Here is a 23,075-nt window from a genome sequence, read left to right as displayed (position 1 = left end):
CACACGTTTTGCAAAGACTATTTCCCCACTTCGAACGTCCAGGAGTTTGTGTGCACAGGCTTGAATTTAGAAGATTGACTACTTAAAGAACTGTGAATGGAACCACTGTGCAATTGCTTGCATCAGCTTCACTTTTGAACTTGTGATCGATGAAAAGCCATCGATAAAACAACGAAAAATATTTATGCTGAGATTGCTACCATGAGGACATCCTGTAGTGAAGGCTTGCAGCAGAGATGACTGGCTTCAACTACTGGAACCACTTTCCGTCATGCAAGGTACTACTTCACTGGGAAATTTTTCTAGCACTCTTTGGTCTCACTTAATCAAATTCTTCAATAACACATTAGTTAATCTTGGGGTCATCCAAAACTGCTAACTGACACCAGGTCCTGTTTGCTGCCCTATATCGGTTGAGTTAAGCAATGCCTCAGTTTTAATATTCTCATTGTTAGTTGCAAATCCTGACATGGCCACTTAAAATCTCCTTGCCTTTCAGCCAATTCTGTGAAGCACTTAAACACTTTGTGCAAGTATTGTATGAATACAAGTCAGTTTTGGATTATATATAGGCATCCCACGCTTGCTTCACCGTATGAATTCATCTCATGTCTATTTTTCAACCAAGACTGCAACCAAGTCAGAAATGAAGTGATTTTGGTGGAATCCAAACTTTGCACACTGGACAGAATAAAGCACAGGCCCTTGAAATTATCTGCCCACAGTATTGAGGACTTGCGCTCCATAATAAGCTGCACAAATGAATTAGTGGCTAAGTGCTATTTGATCATTGCTAATAAATCTTCTTATTGCTCCATTCATGAGTGCAAGAACTATGATGGAGCTAATTGGTATTTTCTCTGCTGAGGACAAAACATCTATGTGTCTATTTTCTACGTTGTTGGATTGATGCTCATTTGCATCGATCGAAGAACACTTAAAGCTGCAGCTAGCTTTGGAGCACATATCATGGGCATTATAATGGGTCATTGCTGTGGTGCTAAGCCTTAGCTTTGTCCAATCTGACAAACCATTAAAAACTGGCAGTTGTAACAGTTGGCTCCTCAGAAGGAGATCAACACAGATCACCTACTGATCAACGGATGAAGATGGTTGTAAACATTTCAACTTCTACATAACACTGGATTCTTCAAAATTAAGAAAGCCATTGTTCATACAAGCTGCTTTCTCCCATGAGGTAGCATACAGTTCAGTCCAATTTTGTTCCTTTCCGGCAGTTTCATAGTTTTATTAGATCATTCGAAGTCATTCATGTTAGTATGCAATTTATGACAGACATAGGTGATGAAATCAGTTGGATTTTTACGACAATGCAACAACATCGTGACCATTTTCTCGAGAGCTTTTGATGTTACAAGTGGTTTTCAAAATTGAACCTAAATTCTCAAGCTGCCATGGTGGAAGATGAATTCATTTCCGTAGATTCTCCATTAACCAAGCAACTTTTTAAACAAACAAGGTTCAAGAAAACCAAAGTATTTGTATAATCCAAAGATGATACAGGAGGGCAAATGTCCTTCACGAAGGCCCCACTCAAAAGATCTGTACTCTAACTGAACTGCAACAAGTTGCATAACACCTCAAACATCATGAAACATCCCAAGAAACTAAAACCTGCCACAGGTTTCCAATTTAGTTTTCCAGAATTCAAGCGTCAGAATCCTATGTTTCTGTAAAGCTGCAAAATACATGTCTTGAGTTGCATCTTACCTTCCTGAATATTGCCTGAGTTTGTCGTACAACGTTAAGGCAGCAGCCTCTTCATCTCCATCAGCATTCTCCTGGTCCATAGTATTTTCCTCTAGAAGCAGTAAACCACTGGAGTCAAGGTACTCATTTAAACATGAAAAAGTGAAGTTTTACTGGGACATCAAAGACTGAGTTTTTATTGTGCTGGGGAGGGGTGGAGTGGAATTGGAGTTTCAACTATCACCATGCACTGACGATTGGTTAACAGTAGGAACAAATGAATCAGTCTGTTTTTGCAGCATGTAATCAGAAGGATACCATAAGAACCATTAATTAGGTCTCAGCTAGTAACTGTATATAAGAAGGACTCAGATGACAAAGCTGAGTATAATTTGTCTAAATTTGCTACTGATACAAAATCAGATGTGAAAGCAAGCTATGGGGAGCAGCAAAGAGGCTACAATGGGAGCACACTAAAAGTTATGATTGGTAACAATGGAACATAAAAGGTGTGAAATCTGAAATTAATTTTGGAAAGGAAATAAAACCAGAATCCGTTTTAAATGGAGATAGTGTGGGAAATGTTGGCAGAGGGGCAAGACATACTTTTATATGAATCACATGAAGTTGATGTGCCAGTATAACAAGTTATGAGGAAAGCAATTTCTATGCCAGCTTTTCTAAAGAGGGGTTAATGTATAGAGGCGAAAAAAGCTTTGTTTCAACAGTATTTAGTCTTAATGAGGCACCACTTGTGCAGTTTTGGCCTCCTAACCTCAGGAAGGACATAACTGGCCTTGGACAGAGCACAATAAACATTTACTGGAATAATCTCATAGATTAAGAGAAATGCTGTGAATAAAGAGACATTGAGGTTAGTTTTCTTAGATTACCTGTTGAAGATGTCAGTAAAATCTGTACAATGTGTGCTGTCGTAACCAAATGGAAGAGATGAAGGTGACCAACAGCTAAGCTAACTCCTGTGAAATCTTGGCAGTGCAGAGCTGGGTAAGAAAGCACGAGGCTCACCTGTAGGGAGAACAACTGTTACAAAAAAAATGCTACGGGAACACTATTTTAGAGGAATGAATGAGGAAATAGAACTTTGAAAAATTAACTCAGACATAACATTGTAAATAAATAAAATGGCAGCTGGCTGTACAACAGACAGCTGCCAAAATATGAGTGAGTGTGACTCCAAAATGATAACACAAAAGGAGGAGGAACATGGCTGTAAGATTTTAAGCAAAATAATGCAGGAGAAATAGGAGAAAGATGTTTTATAAAAATCAGCAAGTAGGAATGACCAAGAAGGCACTGCCTGCAGAGGGTAGTGGATGCCATGACAAGCAATGAATTCCAGAGTAAATTAGAAAGACGATTAAGGGAAATAAGCTTCCAGAGCTAAGGGGACTAAGTCGGGGATGAGGTTAAATGAATTGCTCTGCAAAGTGTAGGCATAAACTCCAAGGGTCAAATACTTGTCAAAGCAGATTATAAAAAAGCCAGTTCAAGTGCTTGAAAGGATCTTTTGAAGTCAACAGATGATGTACAAAATACGAACACACACTTACTGCTAAAATTCCATTGCTGTCACTCACTCCAAATGTTGCTGGGCCAAGTAGACAATACAAGGCAGGTGAACAAATTTAATTCAAGATCTGACAGTGGAATAAGATCATGATGGAAAGAGGAAAAGGAACTGGCCTATAAACCTTTGTCATTAAAATTTTAGTTAAGAAAACCGTGCTGGTCAGAAAAAATTAGGATATGATTTTATTCAAATTTGATTCAGACATAAAGGTGATATTGTAATAAACCCTCAATATCACTGATTTCACACAGAAAAACCCCTATGTGTTTTCTAAAATGAAAGAGTTTGATGTTCCAATATTAAATGTCACTTAAAAATGGCTGTACTCTGTTAATGTCAGTCGTCAAGTTTTGAAAAAACTCCAAATTATTTTCGGGAACACGTAAAAAGGATATCAAATTGGTTTTGTACATACATCAGTAGCACTGCCAAGTAACTGAAACAAAATGGTTCGCTTACTAAACCTAGTCTCAGTAAACCATCAAAAAAATTAAGAAGTTAAGAAAGAAATTACCTACCAATAAATGGAACATATCTACATCAAGAATGGATGGAGAAATCTGAGTCTTATCATCAACAGGTATCAGAACTGAAAGGGAAAAATCCATAGAAAACTAAGTTTCCTTACTCCAGGCCAAATACTGCACACCAATTTATTAAAACTGCATTTTGATCTATGTTCAATTAATACCAAAAGTGGCAAATGAGTTGTAAATGAGCTTTCTGAAGCTACAATTATTATGGTATACACTTACAGTCAAACATCCAAATGATACAGCACACATACCTGATAACAGTCGAGCATATTGTTTCTGGACCACAGACAAAGAACTCACAGTCCATTGTGATGCGGCAAATCGAGTTAATGCCTTCAGACAGTCATCCTATAAAATACAATTCTAGCTGCAGAAAACATCTGAAAATATAGCTCATACAAAAACAGCAAAAGAATTTGCTTTCAGGTGGTGTCTTTCATGACCAGTGAACATCCTAAAGCATTTCAAAGCCAATAATTTACGCAAGTTAAAATATAACAATAACGTGCATAATTTCTGGAATAAGCTGTGTTAATTAAATTCTGGAGCACTTGCCAATGACCAAGTATCTTAATTTCTTACACCAAATAAGTTTAAAACCAGAACAAACTCGCAGACTGAGACTAAGCTGCTGCGGAGATAGCTACGGGGAATAAGGAAATGGGAATTAATCAGATAATTTACACCAGTCTTCACAGTGACGATACTTCAAACAAACCATTAATATTTAAAAATAAGGGAGGAGGACTTAATGACTATCACCATTATGGGAGAAGTAGTACTAGCCAAACTCATGAGGCTAAAGGCAGGTACATCCTCTGACACCGATGGCTTCCTTCGTAGGACCCTAAAAGAAGTAGCAACAGTTTTGGTGGATGCTTTGGTTGCAATTTTCTAAAGTCTGTAGATTCAAGAGAATTCCTCGAGGATTGGAAAACTGCCAATATGACACCCCAATTCTGAAAGGGAAGGCAGCAAAAAGCTGTTAACTACAGGCCCATTATCCTGTTGAAAAAGTGTTGGAATCAATTGATAAGTAATAGCAGCCCATTTGGAAAATCATAATCTAATCTCAGTCAGCATGGCTTCATGAAAGGGAAATTCTGCCTCACTAATTTATTAGTTTTTCAAGGAAGTATCAACCAAAAATGGATAAAGGGGAACCAGAAGATATGTTGTATTTGGACTTCTATAAGAAACACAACAAGATACCTCACAAAAGGTTAAGTCATAAAACAACAGCCCCTGGTGTTGGAAGCAGTATATTGCCATGGATAGCAAGTTGGTTAAAAGGGCAGGAAACAGCAAGCGGAGATAAGGGACCCCTTGTCAGGTTAACAATCTGTAACCAGTAGGATTCCCCAGAGATAAGTGCTGAGTCCATGAGTGTTTACAACACACATTAATGATTGGAGGAAGGAAGCAAATATTCTGTAGCCAAATTTACAGATAACTAAAATACGTAGAAAGGCACGTTGTGACAGGGATACTAAGCGTTTACAGAGAAATAGTGATAGGTTAAATAAGCAGGCAAAAAGCTGGCAAATGAAGTACGATGTTGGAAAATGTTAATTTGCTCATTCTGGAAAGGAGAACAACCAACACCATTATTTAAATGGAGCAATACTACAGAACGCTGCAACTCACAGGGACTTCAGAGTACTTGCGCACAAAACACAAAGCAAACACACAGGTGTAGCACGAACGCTAATGCAAAGCTGGCTCTTATTTCAAGGAGGTTGGAATATAGAGGAGGGAAGTCTTACTCAAATTGTACTAGGTGCTGGTGAGACCAGATCAGAAGTAATGAGAGCAGTTTTGGTCCCCTTGTTTACAGAAAGGCATAACTTCAATGAAGTTATTTCAGAGATGGTTCAGAGATGGATGATCCCAGGTATGGAGGAAGGGTCACCAGACCCAAAGCATTAACTCTTTTCTTTCCTCCACAGATGCTGCCGGACCTGCTGAGCTTCTCTAGCAACTTTGTTTTTGTTCCAGGTATGGAGGGATTGTTTAAATGAACAAAGACCAAACAGGTTAGGACTTCACTCATTGGAATTCAGAAGAATTAGCAATGATCTCATTGAGGCATAGTGGATTCTTAAAGGACTTGACAGGATAAATGCTAAGATGATTTTTCTCCTCATGGATGAGTCCACGGCCAGAGGACACAGTCTCAGAATAAAGGACCCCAATTTAAAACTGAGATGAGGGGGGAAATTTCTTTGCTGAGAGAGTTAACTGTCTTTGGAAATCCCTGCCACACAGAATTGTGGGGGCAAAGTCCTTATGTATATTTAAGGCTGACATAGATAGATACATTCTTCATCAGTAGTAGAATCAAGGGTAACCAAAAAAGTGGATGTGAGGAATGCTGGATTATCTATGTTTTAGTGAATGGCAGAACAGGCTTGAGGGGAGCAAACTACAAACTCTTGTTGCTACTTCTTATGGCTATGGTCTTACATACATATTCTGCACGCTAAGTTTATTCCAGTAAGGCTGATGACAAATTAGACATCAGCATTTTTAAAATCCTTCCTGAAAAAATTCAAAAGCTGTTTACATTTTCCAATGTAATGTCTCATTCATTGTTTGCTCAACAGTCCTTATACATCTTCATCATTCCTACCTGCCTACATGGTAGATGACCAAACAAGGGCTTTTCTTCATCTGCTAGGAAACTCTCTGGAAAAGAAAGAATAGAAAGCATTTCTAAATGCTTACTCCAGTCTCTTTCAACATTGACAAATTTCAAAGATTAAAATTTGCTAAAAAGGAAATAAGTCAGCTTTTAAGTTCTGTAGTATGAAGCAATTAATTTCAGATGTCTATACAAAACAGTCCACCACTCAATAAATTTTACACAACATACAACTCTTACTTAATGTCAGTTTTATAGAATAAAGTCAACAATGTTTTAAAATTTTGACTCAGGATGACAGTTTACTTAGCAAACAAAGCTGCTTATTAGAAGTAGATGCACTTAATTTTGTTAACAAAACCTTTAAATAAACATTCTGATTTAGAGTATGCATTCTCTGAGGCTCACCTATTGCTTGTACTGTGTATGCACAGCTGCCCCGACACATCATAGGCACTCGTGGGTCCTGTTCATTGGGATGAACCTTGAGACCCACTTTGTATGCTGCTGTTGCCAAGGTTGTAAGCATTCCCTTGATGCTTTCCGAGAAAGGATTCCTATTAACAGAAATGAAAAACCACTGCAAGAAACATCTCAAGCCAGAAATATCTAAAAACTCTTAAGAGCAACCTCCAAGGTTTTTTCTTATTCATTCAGAGGATGAAGGCATTGTTGGCTAGTCTGCATTCGATCCTCCAGCCATAAGTCTGCTGCTCACCAGTTCCTTTTCTTTGCTTTTTTCTCCCCCCTCTCTTGTTTTCCTTCCCACCACCCCCTAACTTTTAACTCCTTGAAGTACCTTACCTGGAAGAAATGGAGAGCAGAGTCCAAGACCAGCCCAACACAGGACCAGGAGCAGAGCAAGTTCAGGCCAGCTCCTGGAAGTGATTCACAGCCAGAGGGGGAGCAGAGCTACTGCAGACCAAGTCCCGGAAGTGAGCCACAACCAGAGCTTGAAGCAGGAGCAAAGCGAGCACAGGCTGAGTCCTGGAAGTGAGTCGTGCCCAGAGCACAGCAAGCACAGGCAGAGTCTCATAAGCAAGCCACGGCAGGAGCAGGAGCACAGCAAGCATGGACCAACTTCAGGAAATGAGCCATAGCCAGAGTGGGAGCTGAGTTAGTGCAGACCAAGTCCCGGAAGTGAGCCATGGCCAGAGCCTGGAGCAGGAGCATAGCGAGTGCAAGCTGGGCAGGGAGACAGAGTCCTGGACGTGAGGCTGGGACAGATGCCAGGGCACGGAGACAGTGGTGCCTCGAGTTCTGAAGCCTAGCAGGGCACGGACTCAGTGGAAAAGGACTATTACTTGAGCATTTGAAAGATACTTATCATAATTCCAGACTTTTTAAACACCGTATTCCCATGTTAGCCTATTTTTGCAATTCTCTAACAACATAAAATATCTCTAACTAGGTACCCTGTACCTAAGATGGTGCTGACAAGCAACATTACAAACTTTTCACTGCACTCATTTGAGTACACGTGACAATAAAGGTTAGTCTATTTGACTCCATTTCCAGTATTTATTGAATTTGAATTCCACCATCTGCCGTGGTGGGATTTAAATCCAGGTCCTTACTACATTACTGGAGTCTCCAGATCAGCAGTCTAGCGATACCACCACTGGGCCTGCGTCTGCCCATATCAAGCCGAACGAACTTGAAAGAATCATGGTTTGATGTTGTAAATGAGGGCATTAAAGAAATCTGCTTAATTCACCACAAAGCTGATTTGTCTTCCTCAAAAATGAAGTCTCCAGTATCTTCACTGTGATATCAAGAAATACTAGGAACAATCTGTGGCCGGAAAGATTGCCAAAAGATAGGATGTCCTATAGATTAGCACGCTTATTGCCCAAGAGCTGATATTAGATGCAAATGACCTTAAAAGAAACACAGGATAACAAGGGCAGAAGTCCAAACTCGATTGTCTGCACAGGCAGTCCAACAATAATTGCCATAGATTAAAAAAAAAGGTGGTGTTCTGTAAATGTTCACTTTGGTTTTGGTCTCAAGATGGAATATCATATTTGAAACGCTAGATGGTGCGGCTCTAATTTGTGATTTCATAACAAACCGAAAAGGCAAAGAAAATTAGGGCTACCTGGAAATTAGTACAACTGCTGAATGATCAAGTTACATACTTTGGCTTTACATCAGGTTGAAATCCCTCAGAGACCTCCATTCCTTCTAGGTGGGTGTTGGAGAGATTATCTGAAAGGAAAAATAAATTGAAATACCATGACGGATCTTATAAAACTATTTTACGTTGAAAATTTCTAAACTAGTTATATGCTCATACAATGAAGCTCATTTAAAGCCAACCCTGAAAACTCAAATCAAGGGTGGGCAACTAAATAAAATTTAAAACCACATGGAAACCTTGAAATATTGCTTTCCCTTATAAAAATATTAATTTGTGTAGCACCCCAAATATATATAAAAGAACCTGCATGTCATTTTGGGTCACTGAAGTCAGAACCGTCCCAGGTTAATCACTAACTGTTTGATGTATGCCTGTCTTGTCAAGTATTTCCAGAATTCTGTTTTTAATCATATATGAACATTGGCAGGGGAGGGTTTGCAGAACATAAATAGACAGAATAAAAGTAAATGTATATTTCAAAATTGAATTTTTGAATATTAATAAGTGAAATTTAGCAATTTTTAACAAAAAGAAAGCACTTCATTAGTTAGTTTGAATCTTGAACAGTGAGATCAACCTGATAGGAGGGGTCCTGGTTCTCTCTCCATAGAAAAGTTAACTGGCCTGCTGTGTAGTTCAGATTTCCAGGATTCACAGTACTATAATACAAGCTTAACTGGAGACAAACACACACAACTAACTTCTATTGTTGAATGACAGCAGTCGTAGTATTAGCAATGTAGTTTTCCAAATCCTTTAATAAATTGTCATGACTTTGCCCATGACTTCACATTGCTTCAGAACACAGGATTTTAGTAAACATGGTTCAAATTCAAGAATTTTAATATGGGTGAAAATTTGACTTGCATTCTTCTAACCAAAGAACTGTAGCCTGAATGGCACACAATGAGAAACAAATATGATGACATATAACCTATTAAAATAACAAACTGTTTCTTGTGAGGCATCCTATGATCTCACAAATGTGAGATCAAGTTAGGGTTCTTTAGGTGAGAGCTATTTTATGATGCACATGAGACAGGAATTAAGAGATATTCTGAAGTTTTCATCACTTATTTTACTTGTCTAATAACAATTTCATCCTGAAAGGTCGATATAGATGGGTGACCACTTATAGGTAAATGTTAAACAAACTTGACTGTTCAATACGACATCACAGGCAGAAGTACAAATTATCTTTGCTATGAAAAGTCTCCCTTGTAATCATAGAAATTTGTATTTTGCAGCAAGGTATTTTTTGCTTATATTCACATGTTATTATATGTATAACAAAGGACACCAGACAAAAATTAAGCGTAAGATAATAAAATGTGAGGCTGGATGAACACAGCAGGCCAAGCAGCATCTCAGGAGCACAAAAGCTGACGTTTCGGGCCTAGACCCTTCATCAGAGCGCTGACGTTTCGGGCCTAGACCCTTTTTTGCTGCTTGGCCTGCTGTGTTCAGCCTCACATTTTATTATCTTGGAATCTCCAGCATCTGCAGTCCCCATTATCTCAAAAATTAAGCGTACATCTGTTTTCTTTTTGAAGTACCTGTGTGTTTTTCTTGGATTTTCTTCAGGACCTTCACCTGTTGCAAAGTACGTTTCAGCCAACTCGATAAAACAGGAACACCTGCATTGTTTTTTGAACTGTCACTGAAAACAAAAGCACAGGTTTAATGAAACTGGTAAATGTGCCCAAGTTTCCTCTTAAACCAAATATTTTGCTCCTGTGTGGCTTCTGAGTCAAGTAAAACATACAATAACTTGAGCATTTAAATGAACAAAATCTCAACATCAATGTCTCAGGAGATTAACTCAAGAAAAAAAACTGAAGTTTGCAAACCACAATCTTGAGGGATTTTCCAAAACGGCAAGCACACAATCTTTTGTTTTACTTGCAGAAGTTGTCAATAAACAAACTCAACATTCAGCGACTTAAAGCATGTATTCAATGGAAGACATTTACAAGTCAGGACTCCAACTGATACAGATTAGACTCAGGAGCATGGTATGATTATATTTATGGAGTTAGTTGAAAAAGAAATGGCCCAGACCTCTGGTACTCAGTACTGTTGGAGACCAGGCATCTGCTCAGCTCCAAGCAGAAGACAATTCTATGGTCACAGCCATAAATGACTTTGTGCAAAGGCACAGGACCCACTGGTTAGTCAACTGTTTAGCCAGTATGGAAAGATCCCAAAATGTAATCTTCGAGGAATACATTTTCATCTACAGAATACTACAGTATTTTGACAATATTGACAGATGATGAGGAGGCATGCATTATATTTTACAGCAATGTTTTTTATCCCTTGACAATTTTCTTCGTTTTTTTGGGGTTTTCTTAAATACTCTTAAGGGTCAAAACTAAACCTTTTACACTGAACTCGCCATGACTTATCCAGTTTTACACCATTCCCATAATGTCTCATACAAATCTGTTTTGTACAGACTTGGCCCTGTTCATATCACTGACACTGCAACCAGGGCAAGTCTCCCAATTATTTTCTTCTTTCTTGTAACTACAATGCAACAGTTTCATTTATTCTCCTTGTTAACACAGCACTCTCCAGTCCATCTAAATATTCATTTGTATTGCTCGGCGGGTCTATTTCTATTTGTCCTAACACAAGTGACACCATTCCAGCAATGTTCCCTCCTCCCTTTCCAAATGGTTATCTTGGATAACCACGACATTCCATCCTTGATATTTTCTGTCTGTGTACTGTTATGACCCAGCTCTATATCTCCAATTCCTTCAGCCACCTTTATTAAAATGATATACGTAGGATTAATTCATCAACAAAATACAAGTTTCTTCTAATCGAACATTTGGTCCAGATCAAATTATACATGAGAAATCCACTCCAGAATCCTAAAATTGCTGGGAAAAATTTACTCATGGGTAACCAGATATATAAGTTACTCCAATGAATAGAATAGAAGGTAATGGTGAGGAGGTACACTTGTTGACTACTGCTACTCATCTTCCTCCTCCAACCACGGGGCAATTCCTTGCTTACTGCTGACAGGTTCACTGTGAAATACAGAGTGCTAGAAAAACTCAGTCTGGCAGTATCAGTGGAGAAAAAAAAAAACAAAGTTAATGTTTGGAGTTTGATACAACTACTTCTGAACAGGCTCACTATGAACCACTCATCAGCAAATGTGGAAGAGAACCAGTCTGTGACTGAAGCAGTGAGTGGCCATTGGTCAACAAAACAAGAGGAATTGAGGGTGGTAACAGATGCAAAGGTGGACTTCTGGGCAAAGGAGCAAGAGGAACAAGCAATGCTAACAGGCCTGGGAGTGGGGTAGCTGACAGGGGTTGGACAGGCCGCAGAGTAAGGGTCAGGCAGATAGATTGTGAAAATAAGTTCGGATGCAGGAAAAGGAGAATTGTCAAGGGGAAGTGGGGGCTCCCAAAGGTGACAAATATGTTCTGGAAAGGATGAGATGCATCTGAAAGGGAAGAGTGGGCCTGCAAAAGGAAGAGCACAGTTTTGATTTTCTATAATAGAATACTTCCCTAACTGGACACATGAAAACTAAGGCAATGATCTCCTGACAAGGTAGTGTGAAGTTTCTAAATTTAAAACATGAGTTCAGGAACTACTAGAAAGGGGACATGTGATGGAAGCTGTTATAATGAACATTATGTCAATTGCATAATTTACTGTTGAACAGTTGTATTTCATAAAGCTTTACATCTTGTTTTATTGCAGCTCAAGTCCGCTCACATTATGAATTACTGGAGGTGTAGTGTTAAAACAAACATGCCTGTTTTGCTGTGACCCTGCCCGACAACAGAAACTGTTTTTACAGTAATGGTGTCTTGAGCATAGAGGCATATCAGTTTATCAAAAGAATTATAACTAATGTGTGCCTATTGTCTTGTGCCAGTTTAAATACTGCAGTATCCAAAAGAAATTAATCGTTTCCTCAGGAGTTGCAATATTAAGTTTAGTGGAGTAGTGATGATTGATTTATTTGAATTCTGCTTCTGAGAACTCAAACAGACCATACAGCAACAAATAAAAAAATAGTATTGTTGCTCAATTAGTGCATTAGCAAATGAACAAGTTAGTGACACTGAGAAAAGGAGCCAGTGAAAACAAAAAGCAGCCCTTGAAAATTTAGAAGTAATCCTCAAAAGAAAGCAAGAGACCACGAAGAAAATAAAAAATTAAACCATGATTCAGTTCTTATACCATGGCAAAGTGAGAGAATGATCTTTGCAACATTGGACAGATGTTTCGATGCATTGGGAGCAACGGACATTTGACTGGAGGGATTTAAATAGAACTTCAGGAAAGATGGGCACAGATCTTGTGTAAGGAGAGTTGAGGGCTTTGAGGAGTAAACGGATATGGGGGATGGTGCATCTATTGGAAAACCAAGCATACAATTTCAGTTAAATACTTCTACAAGGAGAGATATTATAGGAAACCTTGAAAGGCAGAAGTATAATTAAACCATTTACATCAGTAGACGGTTGGAAAGTTCATGGAAATAGGTTCATGGGTACAGGGATAAGTTTCGTAGCACAGCAATATGAGAGATTGACATTTGAAAATGTTGACAAAGTGTGGTATTCACAAAAGCGCCTGGGCAACATTTAGTGAAGAAAAAGAGGAAAGCAATATAAACTTCTGAGTGGATATATCTCGGTAACAAACAAAAACACAGCAGTAAAGAGGCAGAGAACAGGAAAGGACCTGAAAGTTATTTTTGCGTTTCAGGATATTTCTCCAGTGGTGTCATAGCTTTTGTAAAGCAGAGATGTGGGAGATAACAGATGAACAAAAAACAGCCAAATTAATTGCAGTGTGAAGTGGACAGACAGAAAAATTCTATCAAGCACTAATACCAGCTATATTAGGAACATAAAGCTGGAGTACAGTAGGATATTTACTCCACTAATGTAGGTAATGCAACAATCTAACCTGATCAATGGGTTTCTAGGAGAAGGGAGTAACGGAATAACAGTGTTGCTCAAACATTCACACAGTGGACAAAGAAATTCTCCATTCTCCACATCATAGCTTGTGTGCACTCTTAATCGCTGCTGTCTCCGCTGCTCCTTGGCTTGAACTGCATCAAAGTAACTGGCAGATAAAAAGAATAATGCTTCATACATTACAAAACAGTACATGAAACACACTGTAAATACTTGATTCGATTAGAAATGACACGATCTTTTGAATTTGAAATCTGAACAAGAACATTTTGAAAACAGCCTAAGGAAAAAAACTGAAAGTCTCTTAAAATTATGAGCCTCGGAAATGGTCAGAAAAATGTTACATACAGCCAATGAAAATTAACAAACTATACTTAACTTTGCAGCTGAAAGGCTACATGGTAGAAAAGTGGCACTATCACAGGCGTTTTAAAAACTTGAGATACATTCCTCCACATTTTGAATATTTAAAAATCAGTACTGATCAGAAGCAAGACAGTTGAACAGTCATGCTCCTGTCCGCTAAAATGGACTTGATAATTAGTCAAAAACTCTAGACTGTGCAGTGACTCTTTGAACAATAGTTTCCTAAAATAGATTAAGTCACCTTGCTTCCTAAGAATAATCCTTTGAATGAATTCACAGAAAAAAAGGGCAATTAAAGACTTTGACATGGCACTGACCATTCACTTCTTGTCTTTCGCTAGCATATAATTTACAGAAAATTAATTAGAACAGTCATAGAATATAGAAAAGTACAACACAGTACAGGCCTTTCGGCCCACGATGTTGTGCCGTGGAATAATCCTAATCCAAAAATAAAATAACCTAACCTACATTCCCCTCAATTCACTGCTGTCCATGTGCATGTCCAGCAGTCGCTTAAATGTCACTAATGACTCTGCTTCCACGACTTCCACTGGTAAACTATTCCAATGCGCCCACAACTCTCTGGGTGAAGAACCACCCTCTGACGTCTCCTGTATACCTTCCTCCTAACTCCTTAAAACTATGACCTCTCGTGGCAGTCAATCCTGCGCTGGGGAAAAGTCTCTGGCTATCGACTCTATCCATGCCTCTCATTACCTTGTACACCTCGATCAGGTCACCTCTCTTCCTCCTTCTCTCCAGTGAGAAAAGTCCGAGCTCAGTCAACCTCTCCTTGTAAGACAAGCCCTCCAGTCCAGGCAGCATCTTGTAAACGTCCTTTGCACCCTCTCCAAAGCCTCCACATCTTTCCTATAATAGGGCAACCAGAACTGGACACAATATTCCAAGTGTGGTCTCACCAGGGTTTTGTAGAGCTGCAGCATTACCTCGCGGCTCTTGAACTCAATCCCCCTGTTAATGAACGCCAAAACACCATATGCCTTCTTAACAACCTCATCCACTTGGGTGGCAACTTTGAGGGTGCTATGCATTTTAACACCAAGATCCCGCTGTTTCTCCACACTGCCGAGAATCCTGCCTTTAATCCTATATTCAGCATTTAAGTTCAACCTTCCAAAATACATCACTTGACATTTATCCAGGTTGAACTCCATCTGCCATTTCTCAGCCCAGCTCTGCATTCTGTCAACGTCTCGCTGAAGCCTGCAATAGCTCTCGATACTATCAATGGCACCTCCAACCTTGGTGTCATCAGCAAACATACTAACCCACCCCTCAATCTCCTCATTCAAGTCGTTTACAAAAACTACAAAGAGCAGAGGCCCATGAACAGAACCCTGAGGGACACTACTCAGCACTGACCTCCAGGCAGAATACTTACCATTTACAACCACACTCTGCCTCCTGTCAGCCAACCAATTCTGAATCCAGACAGCCAAATCACCTTGTATCCCATACCTCCTGACTTTATCAATGAGCCTGCCATGGGGAACCTTATCCGATCTCAGGAGCTTACTGGTTAAAAAGTATTTGCTATTAGTGTTTGGTACTGACCTCTGCCAACAGTGGGCGTGCATGATGTGTCCACAGCTACCTATATGGGTGCCACAGGCCAAATCAGGCGGCATGAACAATGGGTCATGGTTTTCTGTTAAGGAGAAAAAATAAAATCTTTCTTCAAAATAAATAAAATTATTCAACTTGAAGTTGGTAAAGCATATTTTCTGGTACTTGCAACCTGGAAATATTGTTGCTGAGCTCCACCTATAAAAAGACCCATGTTTTTAAGAATTTAGGCAACATCTATAATATATGGCCCTTATGGTATCATGATGCAGTTCTTAAATATACATTGCAAATCACTCAGCAAAGTTTAAATATTTTAGGTTATTAAGATTCAAATAATATTACAAATTTGTAAAATTTTCCAGCCTACTGGAGAAAAATATAAAACCAAGTTACGGAAGGTCCAACTTCACAGCAATTGTAATGTCGTTAATTTAAGAACTTTTACTTTCTATGATAATAAACAACATGAAAAATCACCGGGATCCTGGAAGGTCCTTGTTCTGTTCTTGGACAAAACTGTTGACCTCTGAACAAAGGAGGCCAAAACCATTGCTTTGTTGTTCATTCTAATCTCCTGCTCCTCTTGGCACAAAATGCACGTAACAACTTGCTTCTCTTCAAAAACTCTGGTTTGTCTGGGACCTAAAGCAATCAATGCTGCATCAGGAACTATTGGGCTAGAAGTAAAATAAAACAACATTAACACCATGTCAAAACAGATTTTATAGGTTACTTATATTGCTGAGTAGTAATCATCTACATAATCATATCACAACAGCAATTACCATTCAAAAGAATGCTCACAATTGGCCTAGGCGCTTTACAACATCCTGAAGTTGTGAAGGGCGCAACAAAAAAGCAAGTATTTTTATACTTCAAAATTGTATAATGTACATTTAAAACAAAAGAAAAAAATCTCTTCCTGTAGCACCTGCTATCAAGCAACGTGCTTGCGATTGTCCAAAAACTGAAAGACCTACAAATGCTGTGAATCAGAAACAAAAACAAATGGCTGGAAAAGTTCAGTCTGGTAGCATCTGCTTCAGATTGGATCTTTCTTAACGCCTTCAGGTGGTCAAGAAAACCCTTCTTTGAGGATCAAACTCTTTTTAAAAAAAAGCCACATCTTGGTAAGGCTGCAACTAATATCACCAAGATCACTTGAAGTAAAATTTTGAGATAACACTTCAGACCGTCCCAAATCAATTCTTACATCATCTTGAAGCAATGTTCTTCCAGTAATCCAGTATGGTTACCTGGGTAGGACACTAATGTACGCAATATGCGGATAACTGGTGACTCCCGCTTGGCAAACGCAAACATCAAAATGCCAAATGACCAAACCATTACACAATTTGGGAAACTTTTTATTCTCGTCAAGGAGTCAACATCCATCAAAAACCTTCTAGTTGGCCAAGGCAATAATTCACAGCACTTCACCCTGCCGAGAAGCAGTTTCTCCATTGATTACAACAAAGTTGTTACTCATTTTTCTTCTGTACTACCATAGGATCGTATGTTTGACTTGACTTGCTCGTCTCAGGGTCAAGCACCATCAGTCAACTGATTGCAAGCTGTTAAGCATACGTCAAAATCCACTTCAGCAGGTTCATTAAGCAACTCTCTAAAGGACTGCAAAATGTATTTAAGGTTAAATGCATCAGGAACTGACTTCCTTTGCTTCCATACTGATGCTTATCACTTGTTGTATTGGATAATGGTCACATTGGACCAACAGTTGTTGAGTGTCTCTGGAACGACAACACTCAGCAGCAAACAGATCAATGCTGTCCTGAAGCGCAACTCTGAAATTGCTACAAAAGCTATCATATAGCAGATAAGGATTGGCATTCTACCTCAAAATGGTAATGTATTTATCACAACTGCAGTTTTGATTTATGATCGGATGGCAAAAAAAAAGTAGAGTCCTGCTACCCAGATCAAACTCCTCCAAAGGCAATTAGACTAGCAACCAAACATGAAGCAAACTACATGCTTCTGAGTTTATCATTTCCCCAAGACTTGAACCAGGCCACAGTTACATTCCTGATCCCAAAGGCATAAAACTCACTTGCACAAATGAAGACACAGACTTCAATTCCCCAAATATAAAGTGTACAAACTTTGCACGACAATCCTTTTCTCTCTCTCTCTCTTCTCAGACACAGACACACACACACACACACACACACACACACACACAGTAAATAATTCTTTGATACCATGCCTAGCACAATGGCGTAGGGCCAGTCTGCTCTGATGTTCTTGTTTCAGCTACCCATTGACATGTTTGTGGCGTTCGGTCTTGCATGCCAAACTATTGGGGCATTCTTTCTTTGCTAGGAAATAGTCAATAATCCTACCTGTTGGACAGTTAGCATGACTCACTCAAATCATGTATGCTGCTCATTATTTAAATTATGGATCTCTATTCCAACGTGCGTGTTTGGGTATGTTAATGATTTTTGAGTGAGAAGTTCCAGCAACAACTTCTCTCATCATAGTTTAATATTTCCATAAGCAGTAATTTACAGCGCTATCATTTCTTCTGCACACATCCTTGACGTTCAACATCAAGTTTTATCAGAAATGCAAGTGAATGCTTCGTGGTTTTGTTGCAAGTTAATTTTATAGAACACTAACACATCACAAATGTGAAAAAATAGGCACAACATGTTGTGCCCGAGTTCCAACAAATGCAAATCTTACCAATCTTAGTCAATTAGGGCAACTTTTGTTCTATTGTTAGGATACTGATTATCCTAGCTGTATATCAGAGCATTTGAAATGTCATTTGGTCATAGACTGCATCTTTACCGATAACCAAGTCAACTCACTTTTAGCAAGATATTGTGTTAAGCCTGTCTGAGATATGCTATGATGTTTAGAATTTGGATTTTTGTAACTCAAGTAGCTGGCATTATTTTCAGTTGTGTGAATTTTTTTACCCTTTAAAGAGGTCAGAAAGTCAGAGTACTAAGCTTAACACATCATTTCCAAGGAAGCATGTGATTCAGTTCAGTGTTGGGCAGTATACCTGTGATGCTAAAACATGAAATAGTTATACTACCGTGATTGTTATAGATAAAACAAAGCACTCATTTCATTTTGACTTTAGTTCTGAAGAAGAGACCAGTTCCCTCCTAACAGAAAAATTCTCCTGTTCAGGAGAAGTCGTCTCTCTAGTTGAAGGGAGTTAGTGCAAGAAATCTCCAAGGTGAGAGAGCTTGTAATGAATTTTTCAAATTATCAGAGCTGTCAAGTTGTCAAGGTCACCAGAACTGAGAAGAAGCGTGAGCCATCAGAAGAGGAAAATCAGGCAACAGGACTGGAAAGCAGTTGTAGAACTATCTCAGCAGTCCAAAGAGAAGAGCTGAAGAGAGTGTACCAAGGAAGAAATTAAGACATGAGGCAGTAGTGTTATTTCTCCGCAATTCTGTCTCTACAAAAGGTATATTTATGGGAAACAGTTTCAAAATATTTCTATTTTTATAGTTTTGCTATTCATGTTCAGATCTTTCTAAACTGTCATATTTGTTTTTCTTTTGTATAATAAGCTTACATTCATTTGTTAAAAAATTTGCATCACATGAATATATTCAGTGGCTAACTACCCACTGTAACCAACCACAAAATATTACAATTATCATTTATCAAGGCAGGTTTTACTATGGGATCTGGCAGAGGCAACATTACCTTCAATTGGGATCATTAGTCTCATCCTGCTGGAAAAGGGAAGAGGGATGTTCAAGGCTGGTGTGCCTAGCTCCTACAAAGGTTGTAGCCAAGTTAAGAGCAATGAGAAAAAATTTACCACATTCACACAGGATGCACCTGGTGTGTTGGATTGGTAGTAAAGGGGCATATTTAAACCTCTCCTATCCAGAGTAGTGGCAACAGATCTGGGAGATAATAATATACCAAGGATTCGGGGAGAAAAAGGAAATTGCAGTTGGGCTTGCAATTTGTAAAAGGTAAAGGTAAAGATCAATTCTTGTCTCAAGATATTATGATACTGGCAGATTTGAAAAGGAGGCGATGTCCATGGTTGTGAACCATTAGTTATGAGGTGACATTGGAACAAAGGTTTGGTGGTTAACAGTTTGGTGGAAAGGGTCAAGAGAACAGGAAGTGAATGGTATGGATGGGATACACAGAGAGGGGAGATTGTGAGATAGAACAGAAACAATGAAAAAAGTGAGCTAGAGTGGGTGAAACCTTCAGGAAGGTTTGGCTAAGGGAAGGAAAGGAAGCAGAAGCAGCTGAACAGTTAGTTTCAATATTCATGACAGAGAAATCTGAGCTCCTCACATTTACTCTCGGTATTGAGTGGAGGTGGTGGTGAGGGGGGTTAAGAAAACAGACGTCATGGAGAAGCAAAGATTTGCCTTGGTTTTGCAATGCAGTAGCAGTTTGGAAAGAAGAGTGCAGGTTCTGGTAAATTAGTCACCAGATTTGTGGTGAAGTACTATCACTATTTCTCCATAAAGGTGAACATCTGTATTCGACAGACATGAGACACCAAAATAAGAGGCATACTGGGAGCCCAGCCATGGTGAGAGATTAGAATAGTTTTACGGAAAAAGGACGACAGTGGAGGTGAAGGTGTGGTTGAGCTACAGAATGTCAGCGTGAATTAGAAGGTAGGAAAGTACACTGACAACAGGAGAAAAGAAAGAGCATTACACAGGATGGACAATGTTTACATGAAGGAAGATTAACTTGGTTTATGTATATTGTTGGGTTAGATAACATTTGGTCATAAACATGTTGTCTCAGTTTAATGACACGTTAAATTGCAAATGAAAATTAGACAAAAACATAGCTATTCATTCACTTTTATTTTTAGGCCACACCTTGTTATCTCAGACTCCAGCATCGGCAGTTCCTACTATCTAAGTGAATTTTTAGGAGGAGAATGACTCTCAAGTCATTGTCAATTGTATCCTGGAAATGCCACTAGAGGTTACTCTTCACTAGTGCCAATTTTCCTGTTGAAACATTTGTACTTTTGAGTTCATAGCTTGGGTGCGAACATGATTTGATTAAAGATAATGTGACACAATCTGACAAAAATACAATTTTCCTTTAGAAGTTACTAAAACACACAATGCAACAAACAAATGGCTGATATACAACACCTATATGTTTACCTGTTGTCAGTGACTGTCGAAGATGAAGCTTCTAGTTCTTCTAAAGTCTGTTGAAATAACTCTCTATTTTCATCTATAAAATGTCTCTGCATTTCTGACATCTGGGCCAATATCTTCTCTCTTCGCAGCCGGGCAATTTCAGCTTTCCGCTTCCTATCTGCTTTATCTTTATCTCGTGAACACTAAAAAGGACAATTAACAGTGTGACCAAATACAAAACAGTTTGCAATGTAAAACTTTCAATCTCAAAAGGGAAGTGGGCAGGGGCAGTTTATTGGAAGGCAGAAGAGAGAATATCACTGCATGTTAAGCATTCTTAGCTTTATAAAAAAAATGCTTTAGTTAGGTAATAAAGTATCTGGTTTCATTGAAATTCAATATCTTGTCATAGTATGCATTGTCCAGTAAAAAAAATAACAATTTTATCTAATACAAAAGTAATTGTAAACTTATAAAAATGCTCATCAATATTAGAGATGTCAACAAACCTGCAATGAAACAATTTTATTAAGTTAACTTTAAATCACAATCCCTTCAGTGAGTCAGACAGCTTATTGAAGACTACGTCAAAATTACAGGCTAGGCCTCAAAATCAGATATGGTTTTTGGTTCTGAATTAGCTGCTGTCAGTAGTTGAAAGCTGTTATTTCTGGTTTCACAGACTTGGGAGTGCTGCCCCTGGGTGTTCAAGATATTTATGTCAAAACCAGGTGCATTGTGCCTGCAAATTAACATCAAGTTGATGTTTATAACCAAAGTACACACAAACAAATAGGCATTTAGACGATATGGTGAGGCCTGTTTATGTTACGAACACTAGCAGCGTAAAGAGCCAATGCCTCCAGCAGGATACAAAAGGGAAAAGAAGGGAAGGAGGAAAAAAAAAATCACAAACAAAAATGGAAAACTGTAACTTAATAAATGAAGGGAAGACACAACTGGAAGGGCAAATTTCAACCAGATCCTGTTATTCATAAAATATCCCAAAAATTACAGGAATTGTGCCTTTGACAAGTGGAAAATTTGTATACTATTAACAAATACTTCTGAAGAATGACGATAATTTTTGTGCTTCAGCACACGTTTTGGAAAGTACCTTAAAAGTTAATGGCTGCACAAAGCCTTGCTCTCTCTTTCAGGAAAAGAAAATGTTTTAAATGGTCTTACTGTAATGACACTATCTTACCTCTTCTATGCCATGCCCTTCTGTTTCTACAATAGGGGCCGAATTGCTTCGTTCTCTCATCTTTTTAACAATTCCAAACAGCTTTAAAACAAAATTCAGTCTTGTCAAAATTGAAAACAAGTTAATAATCCATTTCATTATTGTTATGTTAACACTCAGTTTTTGCCTTTCATGTTTCATAAATAATCACAGATGAGGTGTACTGGTGTTCACTGTCCTAGGTCTTCCAAATAAAAAGGCCATTTATTTCCTTCTTTGAAAATAAATTGGACTTTTTCAAAATACATTTTCAGAATTGAATCTGATGCTCTCACGCCAGTAGCATGAATGATCACAAACTGGGCATATTCAATCAAAAGGCAAATATTAGGGTGATCAGTGGAAGAGCCCAATTGAAAAGGAAACTCAGACAATTAACTTTAATGTTTTATTGAGAGGTTTTGGACGAACTGAAATAAGGCTGTCAAAAACGATGATTGCCACCACCCTCACTTCAATAAACTATAAGCTCTAAGTAGGTTGACATGCAACAAAGCCTACGTATCTCAAAGACTGCCCCAGCAGCAAAATCCTGTTGACAATTTTTCTACTTGCACTTATGTTTTGTGGAAAACAAAAGTAGCAATTTCTACTATCGGTCCATTAATTAACTTCAGACTGTTTCACAAATTAAATCCGTTTCAATCCATTACATCACTGAAAATACATTGTTGATCTTCATACAAAGATGACATACGATGAGGACACATTTGATAACGGCTTTCTGATTAAGTGCTGAAATTAGTCAAGATTTTCTCTCCCAGTGGATTACAAGCATTTCTTATTCAAAGTAATTCTATTTTTATATGGTACTTGAAAGACTGCAACTATGGTCATTGCAAAATGGAACATCTTTCCTCAAAAGGTTTGCACAACATGTCAGAATATGTTAAAAAGCAGGCATTACAATTGGCAGGTGTCTATTACATGAAATACACAAGTTGTTTAGGTTATATAATTGCCACAGAAATCACTGCTTTTCAGTAATTGCAAATTGTTAAGAAAAAGAATCAATTAGTAGTTTTTAGTTGCAATATATCCTCAGGTTTAAACACTGATTGTACCAGTGGTGGCAGGATGAGACTCTTAAGTGAGCATTAATTATCCACTGAATTACCCACAGTGAGAATGCATTCATGAGCTT

The 23,075-nt window shown here is 38.4% G+C and overlaps 1 protein-coding gene across 4 annotated transcripts in view; it reads right to left on the bottom strand.

Annotated features, from left to right (window-relative positions):
• Positions 1–23,075, bottom strand: part of ubr2 (ubiquitin protein ligase E3 component n-recognin 2) — a 136,977-nt gene that overhangs the window by 17,995 nt on the left and 95,907 nt on the right. For all 4 annotated transcript variants that reach the window (XM_048535650.2, XM_048535651.2, XM_048535652.2 and 1 more), the window contains 13 exons: positions 21,893–21,973; positions 20,707–20,888; positions 16,031–16,230; positions 15,539–15,632; positions 13,581–13,742; positions 10,184–10,287; positions 8,626–8,695; positions 6,893–7,041; positions 6,473–6,528; positions 4,092–4,188; positions 3,823–3,893; positions 2,604–2,739; positions 1,732–1,822 (listed from right to left, as the gene is read on the bottom strand). In XM_048535650.2, coding sequence (XP_048391607.1) covers positions 1,732–1,822; positions 2,604–2,739; positions 3,823–3,893; positions 4,092–4,188; positions 6,473–6,528; positions 6,893–7,041; positions 8,626–8,695; positions 10,184–10,287; positions 13,581–13,742; positions 15,539–15,632; positions 16,031–16,230; positions 20,707–20,888; positions 21,893–21,973 — 1,493 coding nt within the window. The remainder of the gene's footprint in view (positions 1–1,731; positions 1,823–2,603; positions 2,740–3,822; positions 3,894–4,091; positions 4,189–6,472; positions 6,529–6,892; positions 7,042–8,625; positions 8,696–10,183; positions 10,288–13,580; positions 13,743–15,538; positions 15,633–16,030; positions 16,231–20,706; positions 20,889–21,892; positions 21,974–23,075) is intronic.

Source organism: Stegostoma tigrinum, chromosome 9, assembly GCF_030684315.1.
Source record: "Stegostoma tigrinum isolate sSteTig4 chromosome 9, sSteTig4.hap1, whole genome shotgun sequence".
NCBI lineage: Eukaryota > Metazoa > Chordata > Chondrichthyes > Orectolobiformes > Stegostomatidae > Stegostoma > Stegostoma tigrinum.
Note: the sequence above shows the minus strand (reverse complement) of the source record. Positions and strands in the feature narration are given on the sequence as shown.